Source organism: Apis laboriosa, unplaced genomic scaffold, assembly GCF_014066325.1.
Source record: "Apis laboriosa isolate Shangri-la unplaced genomic scaffold, ASM1406632v1 scaffold34_cov151, whole genome shotgun sequence".
In the NCBI taxonomy this organism is placed as follows: domain Eukaryota; kingdom Metazoa; phylum Arthropoda; class Insecta; order Hymenoptera; family Apidae; genus Apis; species Apis laboriosa.
The window spans coordinates 9,504,279-9,527,954 of NW_025222928.1; the positions used below are offsets into that span (position 1 = coordinate 9,504,279).

At 26.3% G+C, this 23,676-nt stretch overlaps 6 protein-coding genes across 16 annotated transcripts; 3 read left to right on the forward strand and 3 right to left on the reverse strand.

Annotated features, from left to right (window-relative positions):
* Positions 1-110: 110 nt before the first annotated feature.
* Positions 111-6,128, reverse strand: LOC122715159 (suppressor of hairless protein). 4 transcript variants are annotated; one of them, XM_043937098.1, is made up of 3 exons: positions 5,729-6,127; positions 4,918-5,053; positions 111-3,704 (listed from the first exon to the last, which is right to left on the reverse strand). In XM_043937098.1, exon 3 carries the CDS (start codon positions 3,597-3,599, stop codon positions 2,079-2,081), a length of 1,521 nt encoding a protein of 506 aa, XP_043793033.1. In that variant the 5' UTR covers positions 3,600-3,704; positions 4,918-5,053; positions 5,729-6,127; the 3' UTR covers positions 111-2,078. The 4 variants fall into 4 exon arrangements, with proteins under 4 accessions (XP_043793033.1, XP_043793036.1, XP_043793035.1 ...); XM_043937101.1 differs by lacking the exon at positions 4,918-5,053 and having other exon boundaries at positions 5,729-6,128; XM_043937100.1 differs by lacking the exon at positions 4,918-5,053 and having other exon boundaries at positions 5,719-6,128.
* A 650-nt stretch (positions 6,129-6,778) lies between these two features.
* LOC122715156 (DNA excision repair protein ERCC-5 homolog) lies at positions 6,779-11,528 on the forward strand. Of its 2 annotated transcripts, XM_043937094.1 has the most exons (10): positions 6,779-6,933; positions 7,251-7,355; positions 7,485-7,660; positions 7,928-8,359; positions 8,428-8,644; positions 8,727-9,913; positions 9,993-10,091; positions 10,189-10,402; positions 10,471-10,707; positions 10,770-11,528. In XM_043937094.1, exons 2-10 carry the CDS (start codon positions 7,268-7,270, stop codon positions 11,408-11,410), a joined length of 3,291 nt encoding a protein of 1,096 aa, XP_043793029.1. In that variant the 5' UTR covers positions 6,779-6,933; positions 7,251-7,267; the 3' UTR covers positions 11,411-11,528. The 2 variants fall into 2 exon arrangements, with proteins under 2 accessions (XP_043793029.1, XP_043793028.1); XM_043937093.1 differs by lacking the exon at positions 6,779-6,933 and having other exon boundaries at positions 7,214-7,355.
* LOC122715157 (glutathione hydrolase 1 proenzyme-like) lies at positions 7,211-16,205 on the reverse strand. Of its 5 annotated transcripts, XR_006346790.1 has the most exons (14): positions 16,152-16,205; positions 14,946-15,087; positions 14,643-14,767; positions 14,390-14,529; positions 14,063-14,295; positions 13,821-13,981; positions 13,507-13,727; positions 12,957-13,152; positions 12,661-12,826; positions 12,405-12,551; positions 12,141-12,329; positions 7,804-7,949; positions 7,454-7,642; positions 7,214-7,349 (listed from the first exon to the last, which is right to left on the reverse strand). XR_006346790.1 is itself a non-coding variant. In XM_043937096.1 (12 exons), the coding sequence occupies exons 1-11, from the start codon at positions 16,157-16,159 to the stop codon at positions 12,141-12,143; spliced, it is 1,728 nt and encodes a 575-aa protein (XP_043793031.1). In that variant the 5' UTR covers positions 16,160-16,205; the 3' UTR covers positions 10,519-10,656. The 5 variants fall into 5 exon arrangements, 2 of the variants coding, with proteins under 2 accessions (XP_043793031.1, XP_043793030.1); XR_006346789.1 differs by lacking the exon at positions 7,804-7,949 and having other exon boundaries at positions 7,211-7,349; positions 7,437-7,642; XR_006346788.1 differs by lacking the exon at positions 7,804-7,949.
* A 1,009-nt stretch (positions 16,206-17,214) lies between these two features.
* LOC122714923 (proteasome subunit alpha type-7-1) lies at positions 17,215-18,642 on the forward strand. The gene is made up of 6 exons (XM_043936713.1): positions 17,215-17,375; positions 17,623-17,749; positions 17,838-17,951; positions 18,022-18,155; positions 18,226-18,408; positions 18,482-18,642. The coding sequence occupies exons 1-6, from the start codon at positions 17,274-17,276 to the stop codon at positions 18,569-18,571; spliced, it is 750 nt and encodes a 249-aa protein (XP_043792648.1). The 5' UTR covers positions 17,215-17,273; the 3' UTR covers positions 18,572-18,642.
* Positions 18,643-18,782: 140 nt separating this feature from the next.
* LOC122715080 (ER membrane protein complex subunit 5) lies at positions 18,783-19,706 on the reverse strand. Its single transcript, XM_043937000.1, has 3 exons — positions 19,293-19,706; positions 19,139-19,191; positions 18,783-19,073 (listed from the first exon to the last, which is right to left on the reverse strand). Exons 1-3 carry the CDS (start codon positions 19,372-19,374, stop codon positions 18,885-18,887), a joined length of 324 nt encoding a protein of 107 aa, XP_043792935.1. The 5' UTR covers positions 19,375-19,706; the 3' UTR covers positions 18,783-18,884.
* Positions 19,707-20,096: 390 nt separating this feature from the next.
* LOC122715178 (cyclin-dependent kinase 8) lies at positions 20,097-23,519 on the forward strand. 3 transcript variants are annotated; one of them, XM_043937142.1, is made up of 12 exons: positions 20,097-20,280; positions 20,645-20,738; positions 21,099-21,201; positions 21,364-21,474; positions 21,573-21,713; positions 21,804-21,993; positions 22,068-22,182; positions 22,277-22,375; positions 22,481-22,553; positions 22,630-22,727; positions 22,821-22,926; positions 22,990-23,519. In XM_043937142.1, exons 1-12 carry the CDS (start codon positions 20,214-20,216, stop codon positions 23,185-23,187), a joined length of 1,395 nt encoding a protein of 464 aa, XP_043793077.1. In that variant the 5' UTR covers positions 20,097-20,213; the 3' UTR covers positions 23,188-23,519. The 3 variants fall into 3 exon arrangements, with proteins under 3 accessions (XP_043793077.1, XP_043793075.1, XP_043793078.1); XM_043937140.1 differs by having other exon boundaries at positions 20,121-20,280; positions 20,581-20,738; positions 22,990-23,517; XM_043937143.1 differs by lacking the exon at positions 20,097-20,280 and having other exon boundaries at positions 20,596-20,794; positions 22,990-23,506.
* Positions 23,520-23,676: the final 157 nt, after the last annotated feature.

Consider the following 23,676-nt stretch of genomic DNA (forward strand, 5'->3'; position numbering starts at 1 on the left):
ATTCAAACGTATTCTATCATTTTGAATTGGAGATATATATAAATTGGGATGTATATATAATTAATATTATGTGTAATCTAAAATAATTCTATATTTGCAAAAAATTATTCAAAAATGTAGAATTTACGTTCGAATGTGTACTTAAAATAATTTTCTAATGAAACGTAATGATTACTCAATAATTATCCGTCCACTGATACATGTAAGGATGTAATTATTAACTTAAAAAATTTATTACTGTGAATAAAGATAATCATGTTCTTCAGGTACTTGGTGCAAATTTTAATCGTGGGTAAATTCCCATAGTATACATATACCGACATTCCTCTTTTACAATGGATCTCTTCAGGAAGACAATTCCCAAAGCGATCTTATCTCACTTCCTGCTGCAAATAATTATATTCGATGGTATCTGGAAAAGAACTCATACCAAATTGAAAAATCAAGAAATGAATTGTTTCTGATAGATAATTTCTAGTTTCCATTTTAATAAAATTCCATTATTTTGATCGAAATGTATTACCGTATTTTGTATATAACAATGTCTCACTTTCTTCATATTTCCAACAAATTCAGTTAAAAACAGTATTATTTCTTTGATCCAACTCGATACATTAATAGTTCTGGTTGTCTCTACTATTGAATCTTGGGATTTGGAAATAATGTATAGGTAATAGAGTAAAGATTTTATTATATAAATCTTTTCAATTTATTGCAAAACATAGAGAGACATAAAAACGTATATATACTACTTAAACTTTTCTTTTGTTTCATCCATTTAAAATGCACCAATACATATTTTCAAGTGAACAAGCATATTGTCGTCTCTGCAGATTGATACCAAAAATTTTTATCACAATTGAAAAATTAAGGTATTGATAATCAGTGAGATTAATAAAAAGCGTGCATAATATTTGTTTACATTAATAAGCAATCAAAAGTTTCATCGACGAAATAATACAATTATTATAATAAATAATCGGTACGAAAAAATTAATAATTGAATAATTCAATTGAATAGCGCACAAAGTCAACCGATATAACATATTATAATTTTAAATTATAAAATGGATTCATTTTTTCTGTAAAACTAGAATGATTTCTATACATGAATAAAATACTTTACAAAAGTAATAGTAATCATTTGTCGGTTGACTTATAAAAAATAAATTAATAATTAATAATTTAATTTTAATCCGCGATAGCAAGTTATCTATTTTTTTCAATAAAAACGAATGTTTTTTTAAAAAAATCGATTATTTTTAAATTTGATATATGTAAAAATATCAGCAAGATCACGCTAAAAATTATATATACGAATATAATATACATTGTATGTCACATATCGTTTTTATTCACGATATTTCTGATGTCAACGGTCAATTTTAAGCCAAACAAGATCTCTTCGATAAAAAGATCTTTCAAGTAAAAAATTAGCAATAATCGACGAAAAATGTATACTCATTTTCAGCGATCGATATGTAATTGCAGTCTGGCAATTGCCGTATTCTGATAATTGAATTGATATTACGAAAGGATATCAATTCGTTTTATCATTTCATAGACGAACAAATTTTTTTTAAATTTGCGCGCTCTCCCTTCCCCTCCCATTCCTTTCATAACTTTTTACTCACTAATTAGCTAAATATTCACATTCGTAGAAAGCTCTTAATCCTAAAATCGCTATAAATTTTAATCCCTGTGTAATTCTGTATTAACACTTAAAGCTAGGAACCTACATATTTATAAACATAGGGAAACGATTCTCGGCTCAGCACTGTACATATGTAGTACCCACAAAAGGCAACATAATATAACGCAATGGATCGCAACGCAATGCAACGAAGCGGTTGCTATGTGCTGCTTTTCGTATCATTCAAACTCGTCGTGTTATTGACTCGATGCAACAGGTCTTTCGTTGTATAAGTGATGGTTGAGTTAGCATTATTGCTGATCGACTCGGTATCGATAGAAACAATAGGAATATCGTTCGAAAAATGAACAGAAACGTTCGAAACAGTGTTCGTTTCACTAACTCGTAAACTTTGGTGATGCGCACTGTAATTGTCAAGAAAACATCAGAGACCCGATTGAGGAGGTTGATGAGTGTTCCAAGGTACATCCGCGATTGCAGGTGGCATGCTCGCTTGATTGTGCATGGCACGCGGCGCTCTCATAATTTCATCTGCGGGCGGGCAGTGAGGTCGAGGACCAGGTTCTGGAGTATAGGTGAACGTCAGACCAGTTGCATAGATGATACCATCGTTGCGAACTAACGAGACAGGTACCTGAGTTGGTTGTCGTACCCAAAGCCATTCGCCCCTAAATTGTGATATGTCTGGTACTACGCAAAGCATGCTTTCTTGACATCTGTACATAGTTTCTGCTTCCACATCCCCAAACCACACCTGAAGATTAGGCGTAAAATTATCTCCAGTCAATTCAAGCATTGCAACGTCCCCGCCACCGTTCAAGTGTAAACTGTGGACCAATGGTACTGGCGTCACTGGTGATCTAACCGGACCCATACCCTCAAAAAATTGATATTCTGCCTTGTCAGTGCTAATTATTGTCCAACAGGCACCATCGTTTATCATCTCTTTGTTTGCTTCTTTTGGACAAGGAGTAGCCTGAAATTGGATAATACGTTCTTGAGACAAACAGAGATACATGTGATCCGTGTCTTTCATATAGAAGGCGCATTTATGCAACTGCGAAACGGGATCATCAGCCTCTAGACTAGCCATTTGTTTGTCCACTTTTCGAATTACTAGACGTGGAAGCGCCATTCCCGTTACAGAACATACCAATTTCACTGTACTACCGTAATGTACGTAACCATCTCGTACTTGAAACTCTTCCGACTCACTCTCGTTATCGTCCAATAGGTGTATAGTAAATGCACCCCACTGCGTAGAACTTGCATGAAAATTTCCGTTCTCTACGTGAAGATAACGCGTACTAACTGTTTGAGATCGTAACCGATTGAATAGGGCAACCTTTGTTCCGCTCGCTATACACAGATCAGCGTTTTTTAAAGATTGTTTTTTCTTCGACGGTTTCGAGATCACTTTGATTCTTTTACTATGAAACACACCGATATCATGTCCGCTACCATAAAACATTTTCACCGAAAGCATAAAATGCTTTCTCTTATCCGAGTCCGAAATATAAAGTGTCTTTGCCGCGCAATACTGTTTACCATTGTTCAAATCGAGCTGTTGCATATCTTGATCGGAATTACCGATTCCGATAAACGCGCACAGTTGAGCGGACTGCTCGCTCTCTCCTTCTCGAAGCATCTGTTCCTGACGCATTCTCCATCCATCTCCAAACAAATAGATACATGGTGGAGGACAGAAGAATCGTTTTTCGTTACCATACGATTTTTGCGCAACTTTCGCATGAAGGATTACAATAACCATGTCGCTTCTATCGCGCAAATACCGTTCCATTGCTTCGCGTGTCAACCTTTGATCTTGGTGATCCGGTCTATAAACACCGGATCCGAATCGAGGGTAAACTGACATAACCGAAGTCGGCGAAGGAGGAGACTGCATTCCATGTGCCATCGTGGGCAAACCAAACTGGTGTGGCATATTTAACCTTCACTTCGATTCTCTCGACTATACAATAGAGTTGTTAGGTTGCTTGAAGATTATCCTTGTCATCTATGCATGTCATAATTATCTTTGCCCCTTTACCTGAAATACATTACATTATAACTAATTACAATCAATATTATTTTCCATCATCTATCATCTATCATTCTATCATTCTACCATATATTATATATTTTTTTAAATTTTATATTAATTAAATATTAAAAGAGTAAAAGTATTATCAAATCAAATTCAAATGAAATATATCTTATAAATTATATATATTATTATAATTTGTTACTGCAAATATTAGAATACTATATAAAAAAATATAATAATATTGTGATATAAAATAAATATTGGTTTTTTACTATGTATATTTGGATAAGCATAGAATCATACAATTTTGTTCATTTAAAAGCTTAGTGTGGGAAAGATTTTTGTTTTTTTACAATGCAAGATATAATTAACGTAAGGTATCTTTCTTTAAACGAGCTACTAAGAATTGTTAGTCTTAGTACAGGAAAGAGGAAATGTACATATATACTGTGGGAACCAAGCTGAGCTCATTTTTCCTGCATGAATTAAATCACCTTGTTCGTTGTGTCTATACAATTATATCTATGTACTTGTAAATATAAAGATGTTCGCTGATTAATTTTATCTATTAAAATAATTTTTTCAAACATATTTTAATTTTTGAATATCATAACTATCATTAAATTAAATTATATATTTCCATAAATTTTATAAAACAAGAAAGTCACAATAATATTATAAAAATGGAAAACTATTCCTAATAAAATAAAAATTACAATGCTAATTGTTTGTTATAAGTTACGTATACTTAATTAAATGCATAGTGAATAAAATTACAAATACATCTTTTCATGTGAAACTGCAGATACAAACTATTTTTGTATTGTAAATATTGTAAAAACTTATATTATTATATAAATGACAAAGTGATTTAAATTCTATATATGTACATATAAAGTATTGTATAAAGTATTATATGCACATATGTAATTTTACACTATAGAAAAAATAAAGAATGATACTCTTGTATAGATTTTCTTATTAAAGAACATTATGAAAATGAAAAATTTAAATTTTTTTATATTTGATTTAATGACAGAAATTAAACATTATGATTATTCATCGTAAATTTTTTTAATTTCATAAATAAATTAACAATATTTATAAATAAAAAATCCATATACATTTTTTAATTAATATTTAAAAAACTGTTTATTTACTTTTTTGATGCAAAGGTTACACCGAACAAAAAACAGGTTACGTTTTTAATATTTACCTTATTTTTCAACTCGATTCGAAACATAAATCCCAATGCATTTTTTTAAATTATTATTAGTTATTCACAAGTATCACATTATTCCTCGATTCTTCACCATTCGCAAATCCTTTTGCGTCCTCGTCACCTATTCTCCCTAATCCATTCAAAAAACACCTGTTCACTTTCCGAATTTTCCGAACAGTCTTACCAACTCACAGAAGTGGTTTAACCGCGCGCGCCACTTTAAATCCAAAATACTATTTCGAAATTCCGTTTGAAATTAATTATAATTATAGTTGGATACATATTATTTTATTACCTTATTCTGATCTATCTTTTTCTAGTTTTGTTATTTTCAACTAAACAACGAACGATAAACTCATTTTGACAAATTTTCAAAGAAACGTTAATAGAACTTACTCCTACAATATTCGCCGAGTAACTAAGTTCGAAACGATAACGTAGAGTTATTACTACCCGCGTAAGTGGCTCGAACAGGTATGTATTAATAAGAGGTGCCTATAAAACCCTTGATATTAATGCAATTATTATTCATTTAAATATTTAAATCGCATGTTTTTTTCTTTTTTTTATTAGTAATAAATATAAAATTTAAATTTTCAATATGAAGAAATAAAAAGAAATACTGAATAACAAAAGAAAAAGAAAATTAAATGTTATTCTATTTTAATCAAATATTTTATCAAATTATATTTTATATTTTACATAAAATAAAAATATGAATATATTATTTTTAATTTATTTAAAAAATATTTATAAAATTTTAATCAAAAAAATTTCAAGAGTTGGAATAGTTACGTTACTGAACTGTTGATTCTATTGTTTTACTGTTGTACAATGGCCTGGTCGACCCAAGCGCCTCCAGTTTCCCTTCTTGTTCCCCACCTGACGTGAGCTACACCCCTCTACTCCGTACGTGCCGTGGAATTGCTGCCGCAAAAGGATGTTGGGGTTACCCTGGGGGGCGTGGGAAAAACCTGCTGTGGGAAAGAGTGGGTGGCCTCTACCTCACTTCACTTCTCTCATGATGACGATACGATATACATATACATCATGTTTATGAGTGTGTATATGCGCATAGCTAGACAAGCCACACACAACTATATATTTCACATATCGCGTTAGATAGTTGTATTCGAGTCACACGAATGGCCATCAGCCTGATACTGCGTAATATAGGACGAGTATGCGTGGATAGACAAATTAACGTTATAAACTTACCTTTTATTGCATCGAAAGCCTAGATTTTCAATTAAATATAATTTTTAATTGGCAAACATTATTGTAAAAAACATGTATTATGTATCCTCATAGATTTTGTCTATTTAAATATCATTTAATCTATTTTCTATATATTTTATATATATACATACATAGAAATTTTTAGAAAATTTTATATAATTTAAATAATTTTTTTAATTCGTTATTAAAAATTAGTCAATTATAATAAGTATTTTTATGTTAAATATAATATTATTTATTTTATATATAAAAATGTTTTATATATAAAAATATTTTATATATAAAAAATTTCATAATTTTATTTAATCAAATAATAAATTTGATAAAATTATGTTTTTCATTTGTAAATGTAAATATAACAATTTATAAAAATATAATTTTAAATAAGATAATTTAAAACTCAGGAAATATTATTACTTTATGATAATTGAAATATATAAACGAATTTAAAATAATATGATTAAAATATTTCTTTTCTCACAATTTAGAATAATTTTTAGAATGTATTACAAATTTTGAATGTACTACATCACATACAAATATAAATGTAGTACATATGAATAATGATATGAATAATATATATGAATATATTATTTTGATCAGCTGATTTAAGCTAACTTGCTACTGCGACTAACTTCTACTGCGACATCTGTAAGCATGCGGATTCGAATCATTGAAAAATTAAAACTATATAAAAAGTAAATAACTTAATGATTCTTTTATATATTTAATGATTCTTACATATAAAATTACTATATATATTATATATAAGTAAGTATTTTCACAATATTTTATATTATTTTATATTTTTATATATAATTATAATAGGTTATAATGCATTATAAATATATACTATAAATAATTGTTTTTTTAATTTCTAAGCAAATATTCTAATTTATAAACGAATACTGTACTTAAAATGTAAAAGATAATTTTTGTATTTTCATAATCTTGAATATAGTAGTTTTATTAAATAAATATTGTGCATATTGTATATATATTAATCAAAGAATATTTAATTTATGTTATCAATATAATATAATTAATACATAATTAATATAATTTTATTATATAATTTATTATTATAGGTTTGTTGTTTTAAATAATGGGTGTTTATGGTTTATGGCGTTTACTTAATGCAACAGGAGAACAAGTGCCTTTAGAAACATTGGAAGGAAAAATCTTAGCTATTGGTAAAAAAATTTTAATTTTAATATTAATAATTTATTATATTAATATAGTATACTTTATATAATATAATATAATATACTTACAATTAATGTCTACTTACATATAATAAATATTTTGTGATTCTTATATAGATATATCAATTTGGATACATCAAGTATTACAAGGATATCAGGACCGTTTTGGTAACCCGAAACCCAATGCTCATCTTATTGGTTTATTTCATAGAATTTGCAAACTTTTGTATTATAAAATTAAACCAGTTTTTGTTTTTGATGGAGGTGTGCCAATGCTTAAAAAAAATACAACTGTAAATATACTTTTAATTAAATCTTGATTTTTTAAAAGCATAAATTAAAAAATATTTATTAAAAATATCAATTAAAATATAATTAGTTAATTTCATTTAACTTTCTAATTATCTAAGTTATTATATATTTCAATATTACATACATTGTATATGCATGCATTAATGAAACTGTACTTTTATCTTGATTATAATATTGTCTGTATATAATTAGTTTACTGTGGGAACCAGGTAGTGAGAAAAGAGGTTCTTATTCCTTTGTGTTCACAGGCTTTACGCAGGAAACAGAAATCTATGGCCAAGAATAAAGCCCAACAGATGAGGACAGAATTAATAAATAATTTAATAAAACATTCTACGGTAAAAACAGCACTTAACATTGAGATGCAAAATAATACAAATGAATCTTCTGAAGTAATTATAAGTTTGCAAAATAAACAAACTGTGGATGATATGTTTAAATTACCAAATATGCCAAGCACAAGTAAGGCAGAATCAAGTTCTAATGATGTTTATGATTCTGATTCTTCTGATGAATTGAGTCCGCGTAAACAAACAAAATGGATTGGAAATATTCATAATGTAGATGTAACTAGCGCTGAATTTAAAGATTTACCAGCTGATGTGCGTTATGAAATTCTAACTGATTTGAAAGAAACAAGAAAACAAAGTTCATGGGGACGTTTGCATGAGATGCCTGAAGTATATATTTTTATTCATGTAAATATTTTGAATTTACTTCAATATTTATATGATATATTTTTATTTAGGAATCAAATGAATTTTCTGGTTTCCAAATGAAACGTTTGTTAAAAAGAAGATTAGTACAACAAAGTTTGGAAAATGCAGAAAAAGAAATGGGAGGAAAAACACTTACATTAGAAGAATTAGATAAATTATTAAAAGAACAGGGGATACCTACAGATATTCAAAATTATACCCATCGCATTGCTGCAGACAATACAACTAGATTAATTTATATTAGTGGTATTTTATTAATTTTTATCATTGAAACCGAAATTAATTCTTCTTTATTTGTTTCTTTATCCTTATAAATTTTATATTGTAGATAAAAATGCATACTTTAAAAACAAAAATAATGTTAATTCAAATAACGAAAGTACACAGAATAATGAACATAAAATAGATGAAGTTATTGCTGGGCCTAGTAAATCTACATCGATTCGTGATGATATAAATGAATATGAACTTAATGATAATTGGGACAGCGATATTGAAATAACAGCTACAAATAATTTTAAATTCATAAGTGAAATGAATAACGATACAGAATCGGAAACAGAATCAAGGGAATCACGAACATTATCGAAAAAATATTTGAAACAAAATGTTATGAATCCTGCATTAACATATATGTTGGAATATAGTGGATTGACAGAAAAACAAATTCTTACTCTTCTTGAAAATAATGGAGAAATGTGTAAAAATGTTAAAAATGCTTCAAGAATATCAGAACAAACTGATTCACATAAAATAGATAATTGTGACAATAAAAATAATTTTTTAAATGCGCAACATTTAAATCCAAAGTCTGAAAACGATAAAAAGTATACGAAATTCGATTGTACAAATGTTGTAGAATCAATTGATGAATCAAAAATATTATCAGAAACAAATACTGAAACAAACATAAATTTATCTCCAATTAAAATTGCGAACATTTCAAACAAAGCACAATTTGAATCAGAAACTGCAATAATAATTAATTCAACAGATTCAGATTCAGATTCAGATGATTTTATAGAAATTAAAGATATACCAGCATCAAAAGAGAACACTATTATTAATAATTATGTTTCACAACAAAGTATTCAAATAACATTTAAATCTGATGAAAAAGTAGAAGATGATATGTTTGCAGATATATTTGAAACATCAAATAACAAATTAAACTTGGATAAAGAAACATCTAAAAATAAAATTACTTTTGAAAAAGAAGTTATAGAATCAACAAAGAATCAAATTAAAGATAATCAATTATTTAATGCAAAGAAATTTGATAATATCAATAAGCAATCAGATATTGACATTGATCTGAATATTTTAAACACAAATGTACAATTAAAAGAAAATCAAATAGAAGACAAAATTAATATTGAAAAAGTGACAAATGTTTCAAAGAATAATATAGAAAATACAAATATTAAAGATGATATAAATATTAATACATTGTCAAATCCTATAGAAAAAATAAGTCCTATACCTATGAATGAAAATGAATTGCTATCTTTACAAGTAAGTATATATATAGATTAGATGATCACATATACGCAAATATTTTATTATTAAAATATTTAGTATACTTTAATTTCAGGCCCAACTAGAGGATAAGCAAACAGAATTAATTGCAAATATTGGTAAATTAGAAAGACAAGGTATCGATATTTCTGATCAAATACGAATCGAAGCTCAGGTATTATGTTATAATAAAATTTTAATAAATAAGTAAATTAGTAAATTTAATAAATTATTAACAAACGCATTTATTTTTTTCAATATAATATTTATAGGAATTATTACAATTATTTGGAATACCATATTTAGTAGCGCCCATGGAAGCAGAAGCGCAATGTGCATATTTAGAACAAATTCATCTTACCGATGGTACAATTACAGATGATTCGGATATTTGGCTGTTTGGAGGACAATGTGTTTATAAAAATTTTTTCGACAACAATAAAAAAGTTCTTGAATTTCGTGCTTGCAACATACAACGTTATTTTAGTGAGTTTTATTATCTTTTTAATTAAAAAAAATATACTTGTGTTTAAATTAGTCTTTATTTGTTTTAGAATTAACGCGAAATGAAATGATACGTCTTGCCCTCTTAGTTGGGAGTGATTATACTACAGGTTTGACTGGTATTGGTCCTGTTACTGCTTTAGAAATATTAGCAGCATTTCCTTCAGAAGGTGACAATTTATTACAAGGCTTAGTAAATTTTTGTTCTTGGATCGAAAATGGTAAAGCTACTGGTCCTGGAAAAACGAGTTTACGAACCAAATTACAAAATTTAGAAATTCAGAAAGGTATACAAAGTTAACTTCTCTTATTATTATCTTATAAAATACATTATTGTTTTTATCTACAGGTTTTCCAAATCAAGCTGTTGTTCAAGCATATCTTTCACCAATGGTGGACGAATCAAAAGAAACTTTCAGTTGGGGTAAACCTAATATTATACTTTTAGGCGATTATGCAAAACAAAAATTTGGTTGGGACAAAGATAAATATAACAAAATTATAACGCCAGTATTGAACAGATTAAAAGAGAAGCAAATCCAAAATAAAATAGATGCATATTTTAAATTACAAACTATTCCAAAATCAATCGAAATAAATTTAAGCCAACGAGTACAGAAAGCTGTGGAAAAATTAAATAACGATAATATAAAAGATTTTAAACGCATTGAAAATTTGCAATCATTGAAGAAACAAAAATCTTCGAATGAAAATCAAAAGAAAAGGAAGGAATTGAAAAATGAACAAACTTTAACTGGTAGCGCTAAGCCTAAAATTTTTTCTGTTCCTTCTTTTAACGAAAAAAATGTCGATGAATATATTCCGCAAAGAGAACATGATAAAGCAAATGCTTTAAAAAATAAATTACATGCGATCGAGGTACTTCGAAAATCTAAACAAGGATTATACAAAACGAAAAAAATAAAGCGTTGTGTACGAAAAATAAAGAAAGAAGCTGAACTTTCAGAAAGTGATAGTAGTAGTTCATAATTTTATTTAAATATATTATATTATTCTATTTTTAATGTAATTTTAATGTAAATTTAAATTATCGAATGATACATCTTAAAATATTATTTTTATTTATTAAAAATTAAATGAAAGTATGTATATTTTTTTAAGATAAATTATTAATATACACATAACATTTATTTTACATTTAAATTTACACCTTTAGCAAATAGTTTTACATGTAACAATATTAATATTACTTGATACTTATATTTTTCGAATACTTTAAAAAAATTAATTTAAAATTTATTTTATATCGATATATATATATACATATATATATATATATATATATATATATATATATACATATACATATATATATATACATATATATACATATATATATACATATATATACATATATATATACATATATACATATATATATATACACTAATACTTCTTATTTAAATAATTTTTTAAGATTCTATTGTCACATTTCTTTGATTAAAGAATTATTATTTATTATAGAATACAGATATTCACTAGGATGCGGCATTTATAAGACTCGCAACGATCATTTGAGACTTACAGTTTTCATAGTTAGATCGTACGATTATGTGCATTGCATTATTAGAAAGATAAACTAATATTTTATCACAACAATGTCGTATCACTTGCGTATATAGCAACATTATTTTTTATCTATGCACTGAGTCATTTTATTTGCTATTTTGTTGATGGGTAAAAAAACTTAAATAATTACTTAAAAACCAGCAGTTTTTCCTTCTCTTCGAAAATCCGAAGTAGCAAATATTTGTCCATTTTGTTTAGATATAGCCGTAATTGCACTACCAATTCCCGTATAAGTTGTAATATTATGTCCAATATTCGATAAATAATTTAATATATCTGTAGAAAATCCTTGTTCATGTTGAACAATCATTGGTAATAGCTATAATTTGAAAAAATTTATAATTAATTAGAAATATATAATATATCAGACGATTGAATCGAAATTTGATCTTACTTGATGATGAATTCTAGGTACATCAATAGCTTGTCTTATATCATATCCTGACCAAAGATTTAATACCATTGCTGTTGCAATTGAGGTGATGATTTTAGTTCCACCTGCAGCACCAATTACTAAGCGGACATGTTCATCTTTATCTACCTTTATAAAAAAAAAAAAAAAATGAAAAAAAAATCAAATATTGATTTTATATATATATATATATATACCTATATAATATTATCTCGTCATTTACAAAATGTATGCTTACAACAATTGTCGGGCTCATAGAACTCAAAGGTCTTTTTCCAGGCTTAATAAAATTTGCTGGCGAAGGTGGTACACCGAATGCATTAGTTATATTTGGGGAGCTAAAATCATCCATTTCATCATTAAATATTATGCCAGTCGATTCTGAACGTATCATTGCTCCAAAACTGTCAAATTAATAATTAAAATTAGAAATATTTTTTTGTTTATATAAGTATACGCGTTTTCGAAATTGATATTTATTTGAAAAATCGAAATCGAAATTGTTAATACAAATAAATAATAAACTTGACTAACACTTGATTTATCGTTGATGTAACAGATACAGCAGATCCATCGGGAGCCAAAACGGAGATGTGAGACGTTCCTGAATCGTCTGGTGGAACAGTAATAGCACCATAATAAGTCGGATCGTTACTTGTTTCGTTTATTTTAATTTTCTTTCGAATCATATTTGCATAATCAACAGATGTCAAATTATTAAGTACTTGGGCTGGAAAAAAAATTATCAATTATTATAATTTATCATTAATCAAATGAGAAATATTTTTTTAATAAAATTTTTTTAATAAAAGAAAATTAGATAAGAATTAAGAATAAACCTAATAAATATATTAGCTGCGATAAGTATCATCATATCATCATTAATTCTATTCTTGTTTGTTTCTATGAACTGATTCTAAATTTGCTTTTATCGTATACTCTTATCGTATACTCTTATCTAAAGTAATTTAAATTGATGTTCAAATGATTTGTTACGTAACTAATAAAAATTGCTTTTTATTTATATGTATACTTATCACATGTAACAGTGACTATGCAGTGATAACATAAATTGCCGACTCACTGATATCAATGAAATCAGGATCAGCTAATTTCGTTCTTTTAGCATAAGCCCATTTAAACGTCTCGATTATATTTTGCCATGTAATTCGATTGTCCTGATTTGGAATTATACCGTAGAGAACATTCATAATAAAAGTTAGCAGCGCTCCTGAACTAGGTGGCGGTGCGGTATAGATGGTTAAATTCCCGATTGTTGATTTAATCGGTTTCCTCCATTTTACTCTATAACACGACACTCGTATATATACACGTACACGTACGTATTTCGATTTGAATCGCTTTTAGAAGGTTTATAAAAAATTCATGCATTCATACTTATAATTTACGAAATCCTCCCTCTTTATGATACCTTTGAAAGCACTGATCTCTTTGACTAAATTATCAGTCATATTGCCATTGTAAAATATATCGGGTCCATTAATCGCGATCAATTTTAATGTTTCTGCCAAACGTGGTCTTTTTATTCTATCGCCTACCTGAAACAAACGAAATTCTATATAGTCCTCTATCGAGATCGTGAAATATAGGAGAGAGAAAGAAAAAACATAAACATTCACCTTCCATAACGAATTGGTAGTAGGATTTATAAGGATTTCGGCCAACGATTTTTCCGCTCTTATCGAAGATTCTTTACTGGTTAAATATGATTCCAAATATTTAGTCACGATAGATCCAGTGGCGCACAGAGAAATAATCGGCTCGAATAGATCGAACCATTTCAATTTTCCATATTTTTTATGGGCTTCCCAATACCCAAGAAGTTCGCCTGGTACTGCAACGGCTAAACCACCTTAGTAGGGGCGTATCGTGGGATATTAATATTGGCGTTAACACGTGGGCACACACGCGTGATAATGATAAAAAAAAAAATGTTAACATTTTACCAAACATCGCTAATTGAGGATCTCCGTGAAACATGTTCTCATTTGCATCAAGTGGAGCGATCTCCCTTGCATCCAAATAATCGGCAGTTTTGTTAGATGCATCCCAAATGGTCATTAAAAATCCACCGCCCAATCCCATACTTTGATCCAATTCAAACAAAACGCGTAGAACAACGATTGGAGAAATATTAGAAAATTAAAATATATGGGATACGCATGCGCGAGATGGATAAACAAGAATTTTTAATTTTACCTATGTAAAGATGCAACTCCCTCGCATAAGAGGGCAGCAATAGCCGCATCGACTGCCGATCCACCTTTATTTAACATGCCGACACCTATCTCAGCGCATTCTTGACCATGTGTGGACACTGCAGCCTTTTCAAAAGCAAACCAACATCGTCGATACGTAAAAAAAAAAAAAAAAAAAGAAAAAGAAAAATCACTTAAAATACGATAATGAGTGCGGTTATTATAAATCATTATTCTTCATTATTATTCTCTAAATAAAAATAAAAAAAATCTCATTTAATCATCATTTTGATCCATAGTTTACCTTTTTGTATTTTCCAAAGTACGAGCTTCCATTAGATATCGTTTCTGAATTATTAACGAATAATACGATTATTATCGTTAGGACGATAAATAGAATTGTAGCGATGCTCACCCCAAATATTAGAAGCTTCTTTTTCTTTAATCTTCATAGAAAAAAATTGTGTTAGAAACTGTCCGGTTCCAAAACAATTTGTAAGGAAAATATTTCATTGATAACATCTTTTTTAATTGTGATTGTGATTGTGATATATATTTATAGTTTATGTTTATTTCTGAACCTCGTTAAAAACTGATCGCCTTTGTTTTTTTTCTTTTTCTTTTTTTTTTTTTTTCTTTTTTTTAATTTAAATGAACGATTGCTTTGATCATATTTACATCGTATTTACTATACACGTACACGTATCTATATTGTATTTATGTCGATCGCTTCAATTATAACATGAAATTAATACAATATATAATATAATACATAATACTGAATATATTTACAATATATACATATACATATTTAAGTAATTAAAAAATATTCGATAAAAAAAACGATTTCTTTAAGATATGAAAATGACCGTGAACATTTTCCATTTTAAAAAATTATAAAAGTAAAAAAAAATATTTTACTTCTATCGTGAAGTGTGTTACGATGATATTTATCATAGTTATATGATATATCAATTAATTATAAAATATAAGAATATATATTAACTTATTTCTTTCACGATGAATTAAGGATATGATGAAATCGAAGAATATTAACTATTATTATTAAATATTAATATGAATAAAATCATAAAATCGGAAAAATTCCATAAAATTTCGAAATTTTCAAAATTAAAATATTCTGTTCGATTTTTTTTTTCTTCCTTTTCCTTCCTTTTAAAGAAATCTTTAAGACATATAATTGAAATTTATTTCAAATTTAATTCAGTTACATAAAATATATGATAAACGTTATTAAATAATGATTTTATGCTAAATAAATATTTATATGCCTTTTTTTATAAATAATATTACATAATTATCCATTTAACAAAAATAACATTTTTTTTATTACAAATGATCGAAAGATTATGCGAATAAGTTTCATCGAAATGAAAATGTGAAAAATTTTATAATATCCTCACGTCAAGTTGTTAAAAATATAAATGGAAAAAATATTATTGTTTTTATTATCGTAGAAAATATGAAAAGTGAAAGTATCTTTACGAACCCGATCATGTTGCTTGAACAAATGGGAACAGAGAGCTCTCAACCTTGACTAAACCTTTCAGCAAGTCGATCGGCGCGTTTTATACTAGCTACAATACAGATTCTATTTATTTATCCCCACTCCTATCATACGTACACAATATCAAATACTTCTAATTCCTCCATTTATTTTGAAAGCAATATCCTACTAAGTATTTTTATTAAAATCGGTTATCGATATCGATTTATATATAAATATATAAATCGGTATAGAATATAATGAACAGAATAAACGGTGAAGTAGATATATTGTATTCGTTTTTAGCTCTTATACAGAAGAAACAAAAAATAGGAAGAGAACAATTTTTTTCATATAATAGAAATATTTATTTAAATTTTTTGTTATATTGATGTTTAAATAATTCTATATATTTTTATCGTACTTTATTCGAATCATATATATCTTTGATTTTTCACACATAATTATTGTTTAATTTTGTCTTAATTTTTTTAATAATTTTATAAATAGATTAATAATAGAATTCAAATAAATCATTCAAAGATTGGAGATATAGAAATCATTTTTCAAAAATTGTTTATATTTTTTGACTGAAAAAATAGAAGGAAAATAAGATTATTGAACATAATTCTATTTTACATATTTATTTCTATTTTAAATAATCTATTTTTTAAATTATTTTTAAATAATTCTATCTTTTTTTGATTTTAAATATTTTTTTTATTAATTTTTATATGCATAATTATTGTTTAACTTTATCAATTCTATAAGTTATTAAGAATTCAAATAAATCATTAAGATTTAAAATGCAGAAATTGAAAAAGTGTTTATATTTTTTATTTTAAAAATTAAGATTATGATTAAATGTAATTCTATTTTAAATATTTTTATATTAACAATTTATGTGAAAAAAAAAAAAGTAAAATTATGTCTTTATTTTATTTTTTGAAAAAATAAACAGTATAAAACGTTACGTTACGATGATTATGAAAATGTTAACATATATTACCCTCTATCGGTAAGTCTTAGAACCAAACTTCCGAATGAATAGCGATCATTTTGAAAAACGGCGAAGTCATTTCGTGAGCAGTACAAGGAAGATATATTTTCAAAAAATTTGACAGAATGACAGCAAGGTACGATAGAGCTATTACGGTATTTTCACCAGATGGACATTTGCTACAAGTAGAATATGCACAAGAAGCTGTCAGAAAAGGTTCTTCTGCGGTATGATTATATATTTTATCTAACCTCTTTTGTGTTTGCGATAAATTGTTCAACAATTTTGTATATTTTTGCATTAACGTTACATTATTCATATATCATGATATGATATAACATGAAACTTTATTAATATGAAACAAAATAACATTAAATGCATTTAATAATTGATATTACAAGTTAAAATGTAAAATGATTTTTATATTTTATATTTTTTTTTTTAAATAATCATATTGATGATTTAATTATATAGGTTGGCGTTCGTGGTAATGATGTAGTCGTTTTAGGCGTTGAAAAAAAATCTATTGCAAAACTTCAAGAGGAACGAACAGTTCGTAAGATATGTCTTTTAGATGAACATGTTGTAATGGCATTTGCAGGTTTGTTTATAAATATTATTAAAATATATTATATAAATAATTAATATAATTAATAAATTACTATATGTGTTTTATTTTTTCCTTCAAGGTTTAACAGCAGATGCAAGAGTATTAATTAATCGTGCACAAGTGGAATGTCAGAGTCATAGATTAACTGTGGAAGATCCAGTTACATTGGAATATATAACTAGATACATTGCAGGTAAATATGTATATTCTATTATTTTTTTTATTAAATATATATATACTTATAAAACATTATTCACTTTTAGGTTTAAAACAAAAATATACACAAAGTAATGGTAGAAGACCTTTTGGAATATCGTGTCTTTTAGCTGGGTTTGATTATGATGGTGTTCCACATTTATATCAAACAGAACCTTCAGGCATTTATTATGAGTGGAAGGTATATTATGTTCAGATATTATTTGTTAATTGTAAAAAGAGAAAAAAAAAATTTATTTTCCCTTTCTAAGGCAAATGCAACAGGTCGAAATGCCAAAACAGTTCATGAATTTTTACAAAAATATTATACACCAGAAGAAGTAGCAACTGAAAAGGGAACAATAAAATTAGCTATCAGAGCTTTATTAGAAGTAGTACAATCTGGAAGAAAAAATTTAGAAATCGCAGTAATGAGACGTGGTCAACCTTTACAGGTATAAACTTTAAAATTTATTTATTTATAATATTCTTCGAACAATTCATTTTAAAATATTTTTTATATTATAGATGTTAGATTTAGATACTATTGGAGAATATGTCACTGAAATTGAAAGGGAAAAAGAAGCAGAAGCTGAAAAGAAGAAACAAAAAAAGTGATCTTTACATGGAATTAAACTTATTATTCAATTATTGGTATTTTGCATAAAATAAATATAAAACACATGAATACAAAATTTTAAGATTCTTTTTATTTATACTTTACTGTGTTTTTTTAAATATAGATTTAAAATTTATATTGTTATATATATAATAAAAAGATTATCTTTTTTTTTATGTAATACAATTAAGATTAATAATAAATAATATATAAATTAAATTACAAAATTCTATGCGCTATTTGTATATGTATTTGTTTTTAAATAATTACATTAATTATATGTCCATTTTACGAATAAATAATAAAAATATTTTATTGTGTATATTGAGGCGATAAAGATCTACCACGATGATTAAATATTTGAAATGAAGGAAGATTTCTTAATGTTTCCCAAGATTTGTTTTCTAAATCTACAACTGCTCGAATTTCTTTGAAATCACCAGCAATATACATAACTCCATACATAACCAAAAATAAACTGATAATGCCTTGTATTAAAATCTGCAAGAAAGATATGTCATGAATTGCATATTTTTTTTATGTTAATTCTAAATATTAATACTTACATCAATTGGTAAAGTAATGAATTCTTGTTCTGTTATTCGTAAATATGAACGATCTATAAATTTCATTATAAAAGTTTAGTCAAAATTTAAACAATTTAGTCAAGAAATATTAAAAAATAACCATTATACTTTTAATTGTAAAAATAATACATACGTTGAGCAGCTGAATATGCTGTATGTAATATTGATATCAATCCTATGAATGTCGTAAATTTGTGTAAAGTTGTTGCAGGCATTTTAATATTATAAAACAATATAATAAATATTATAACAATATATATGTTAAACAATAATTATGATTTAATCCTCACAATAGTAATTCTTATACTAGTATAAATTATAATAACCAAGGCTTGTTTTCATGTTATGTAGCAAGATGATTGATTCATTTATAAGTTATCTTTTTTTATTTTATACCGCGTTTCTAATTATTATTTTTTTTTAAATTATATCTAGATACAATTTTTTTAATTTCTAAAATATTATAAGTCAAATTATAAGATAAATCAATTATTTAGGAATTAATTTATCGTATAATATGAATTTACATTCTAAAAAGTGGTTAAAGTGAGAGTTAATAATGAAAAAAAACAGAAAGTAAAAATATAAGAATCAGCACCATCTCCAAAGTGCATAAATAAAACTTGTAATAGATAAGAAAAGCAAATAATAAGAGGATTAAATAAGGTAAGAATTGATTGTTATTACCATCTCTCGAATACTTTTAGAAAAATATCATTCGAAAGATGGCACTAACGATCAATTCTTATCCTATTTCTATTCTTCTTGTCTATTATTTACTCTTCCTGTTTATGCTATTAATCTCATCTACGATACTTTAGAGATGGCGTTGAGTTTCCATATTTTTATTTTTTCTATTTCTGTCTTTTTCCTCCTATTTACTTTTCTTGTCTGTATTCATTCTTAACGCATAATCATAGCAGAATAAAAGATACAAGATGTCAATTAAACACATTTTCATTATTTTTTTTTCAAAACTACAATTTTTTTTTAATTTTTAATGTAAAAAATATATTTAAAATATATACATATAATATTTTTGACTTTATAATATATGTTTACGACGATTTTGCAAAAAATATATACTGCATATGACGTGGAGTCCTATTTCAACGATAGTGGTAGGATTTAAATTTTGTAAATAAAATATATTTCCTATTTTTTACATGTAATTTTGAAATATTGAAATTTAATTTCAATTATTATTATTTTAATTATTATTAAAATCTTATTTTGGACTGAGAATAATACTAAAATAATAATACTAAAAATAATAAGAAGGATCTACTATCCTCCATTATAGGACGAAAAAATATATTGAATGTTAGGTCTATTCTGTACCTCGTTTGTGATGGTATAAGCAAAAGTTGATCGGTCTTTATCTATTTATATATATATGTATTAAAAATGTTTGTTTATAGTTGATAAATATCTCAGTAATATTAAATATCATGGATTATGAATTTAAATTAAAAACTGACACAGATCGAACTAAGGTCGAAGATCTTTTTGAATTTGAGGGATGTAAAGTTGGAAGAGGAACTTATGGTCATGTCTATAAAGCTCGCAGAAAGGAAGGGTTAGTTTTTCTAACCTAACATAGAAGATTAATATATTAAATTATATTTCATATCAGTAAGAATAATCTTTCATTTTTCGTAAAATATAAAAATTTACAAAGGAATATTTTCTGTTATTAGAAAATTGTAGCTTTTATTTAAATATTGAAATAAAATTAATTTTTGTACATGTTTTGGTTTCTTATACATATCTATAATTTCTAGAATACTCTGTAATATATATAATATATTATATTTATTTATTTTAATTATTCTAAGTATTAAGCATTATATAAAAAACACTTATACAAGGCGAGAATTCTTTTCATTTTATCCTTTTCACTTTTTGCGATGATAATGCATATTTGACATTTGAATAGTGTACCAGATAGCGAATTAAAATCTCGACCAGACACAAAGGATTTTGGCCTTAAACAAATAGAAGGTACAGGCCTTTCAATGTCTGCATGTCGAGAAATTGCAGTAAGTATTTATTCTTATTAATATGCATATTATATAAAATTATTATAAAACCATTAATATGCAATTTTGGATAATATGCATATTATCCAAAATTAAAAGCATAATACATATAATAATATTAATTATTTTATTATAAATATTTTGACATATATGTTTCTATAGTTACTTAGGGAACTGAAACATGTAAATGTGATTACATTAATTAGAGTCTTTTTATCACATATTGATCGCAAAGTATGGTTATTATTTGACTTTGCTGAACATGATTTATGGGTATGTTTCTTAGAAATATTTCATAATTGAATTTAGTAATCAATTTCATTAAATATTTTCTAATTTTGAACATTAATAATTTTTATTTTAATCTGTAGCATATAATAAAGTTTCATAGAGCAGCAAAAGCTAATAAGAAACCTGTTATGGTACCAAAGGGTATGGTAAAGTCTTTGTTGTACCAAATTCTTGATGGTATTCATTATTTACATTCCAATTGGGTGCTTCATAGAGATTTGGTAATTTATTATTATATATATAGATTTAAATCATACATATGTATAATATCTTATTTTTATTAATTTTGGATTAAATAATATTAAATTTAGAAACCAGCAAATATCTTAGTAATGGGAGAAGGAAATGAAAGAGGACGTGTTAAAATTGCAGACATGGGTTTTGCTAGATTATTCAATGCTCCTTTAAAGCCTCTTGCAGATTTGGATCCAGTTGTAGTAACATTTTGGTATAGAGCACCGGAATTACTTTTAGGTGCTAGACATTATACAAAAGCTATAGGTATTTTTTTGTATATATTTAAAAATTATAAATATCAATATATATTTTCTTTTCAAATATTTTTTTTATTTTAGATATTTGGGCTATTGGTTGTATATTTGCAGAGCTTTTAACTTCTGAACCTATATTCCATTGTAGACAAGAAGATATTAAGACTAGTAATCCATATCATCATGATCAATTAGATAGGTAAACAAATTGTTTGATATATCATTACATTAAATATATAAATAACATAGAATATAATATTATAATAAATATAACGACTTTCATTAACATTTAGAATATTTAACGTGATGGGATTTCCATTGGAAAAAGATTGGGAAGATATTAAAAAAATGCCAGAACATCCTACATTACTTAAAGATTTTAAAAGATCAAAGTTAGTATCCTTCTAAAGACTGATATATACATACACCAACACATAAAAAATGCATAAATGAAAATTTTTAATTTAATTTTAATTGGAATATAAATTTTCTTACAGTTATGCAAACTGTTCTCTTACTAAGTATATGGACAGACATAAAATTAAACCCGATAGTAAAGCGTTTAATTTGGTATGATTAAGTATGATTAAAATATTTTAATTCTTTTTAAACTTATTTTTCAAATAATAATATTAATTCATTTCAGCTTCAGAAATTGTTAATGATGGATCCCAATAAACGAATAACCTCCGAACATTCTATGCAAGACGCTTACTTTCAAGAAGAACCATTGCCAACGCAAGAGTAAGTCTTTAAGAATTTAAATTACGTTTTTATAATCGTATATATCTTTTGCTTTTAAACCGAATCAATCTACTTAAATAATTAATATTGTAGCATATTTGCCGGTTGTCCTATTCCATATCCTAAACGAGAATTCTTAACGGACGATGATACAGAGGAAAAGACTGAAAATAAAGCACGTCAAAATCAACAACAAACTGTGAGTATTCATTAATTTGGATAATTTATATTTTTCTTTTTACGAATTGTTATAAAATTTTAGCAACAAAATCAGCAACAACAAGGAAATGGCGATCATAATCACGGACAAAATGCAAAACGAGTAAGACTTAATGGTCCTCATGGAGCTCCAGAATTTCATCAACATCAAAGTCATGCAATGACCCATCAACAACCTCCAGGAATGGTTTATTCTACCGCACAACCAACGCAACCATCAAATTTTCATCAACGTTTTTAAATGATAAGGCGATTAAATTCGCCAGTGAACATTAAATTATTAGTCTATCAATTTAATTGATTTCTGTATCAATGAACAGACGAGCGATTTCTGTATATTCACGATATGATAATATAATTTTATTTATATATTGTGTATATGTACATGCGTTACTAATGTGTACTTTTTACACTATACATTTGCATTTCATGTATATGCAATATTACATATTCGCAACATGTTTACTAATATTACAAAAAATGATATGTCTATTTTTTACGTCTTTAATGAACGACATTGGTAAATTTGAAATAATTTGATGAATGTAGATAAAATTAAGAAATCTTTAAAAAATTAAACAACTCTTAAATATCTTTATATTCATCGCCATTAAAACGGTACATGAAATTTTTATGATGAAGAAAAAATAAAAACAATTGTAAATGAAAAGAAAGAGTTTGAAAATGGAAAAAAGAATGCGAATTATAAGTAGTCTTTGCTCATCGTCAA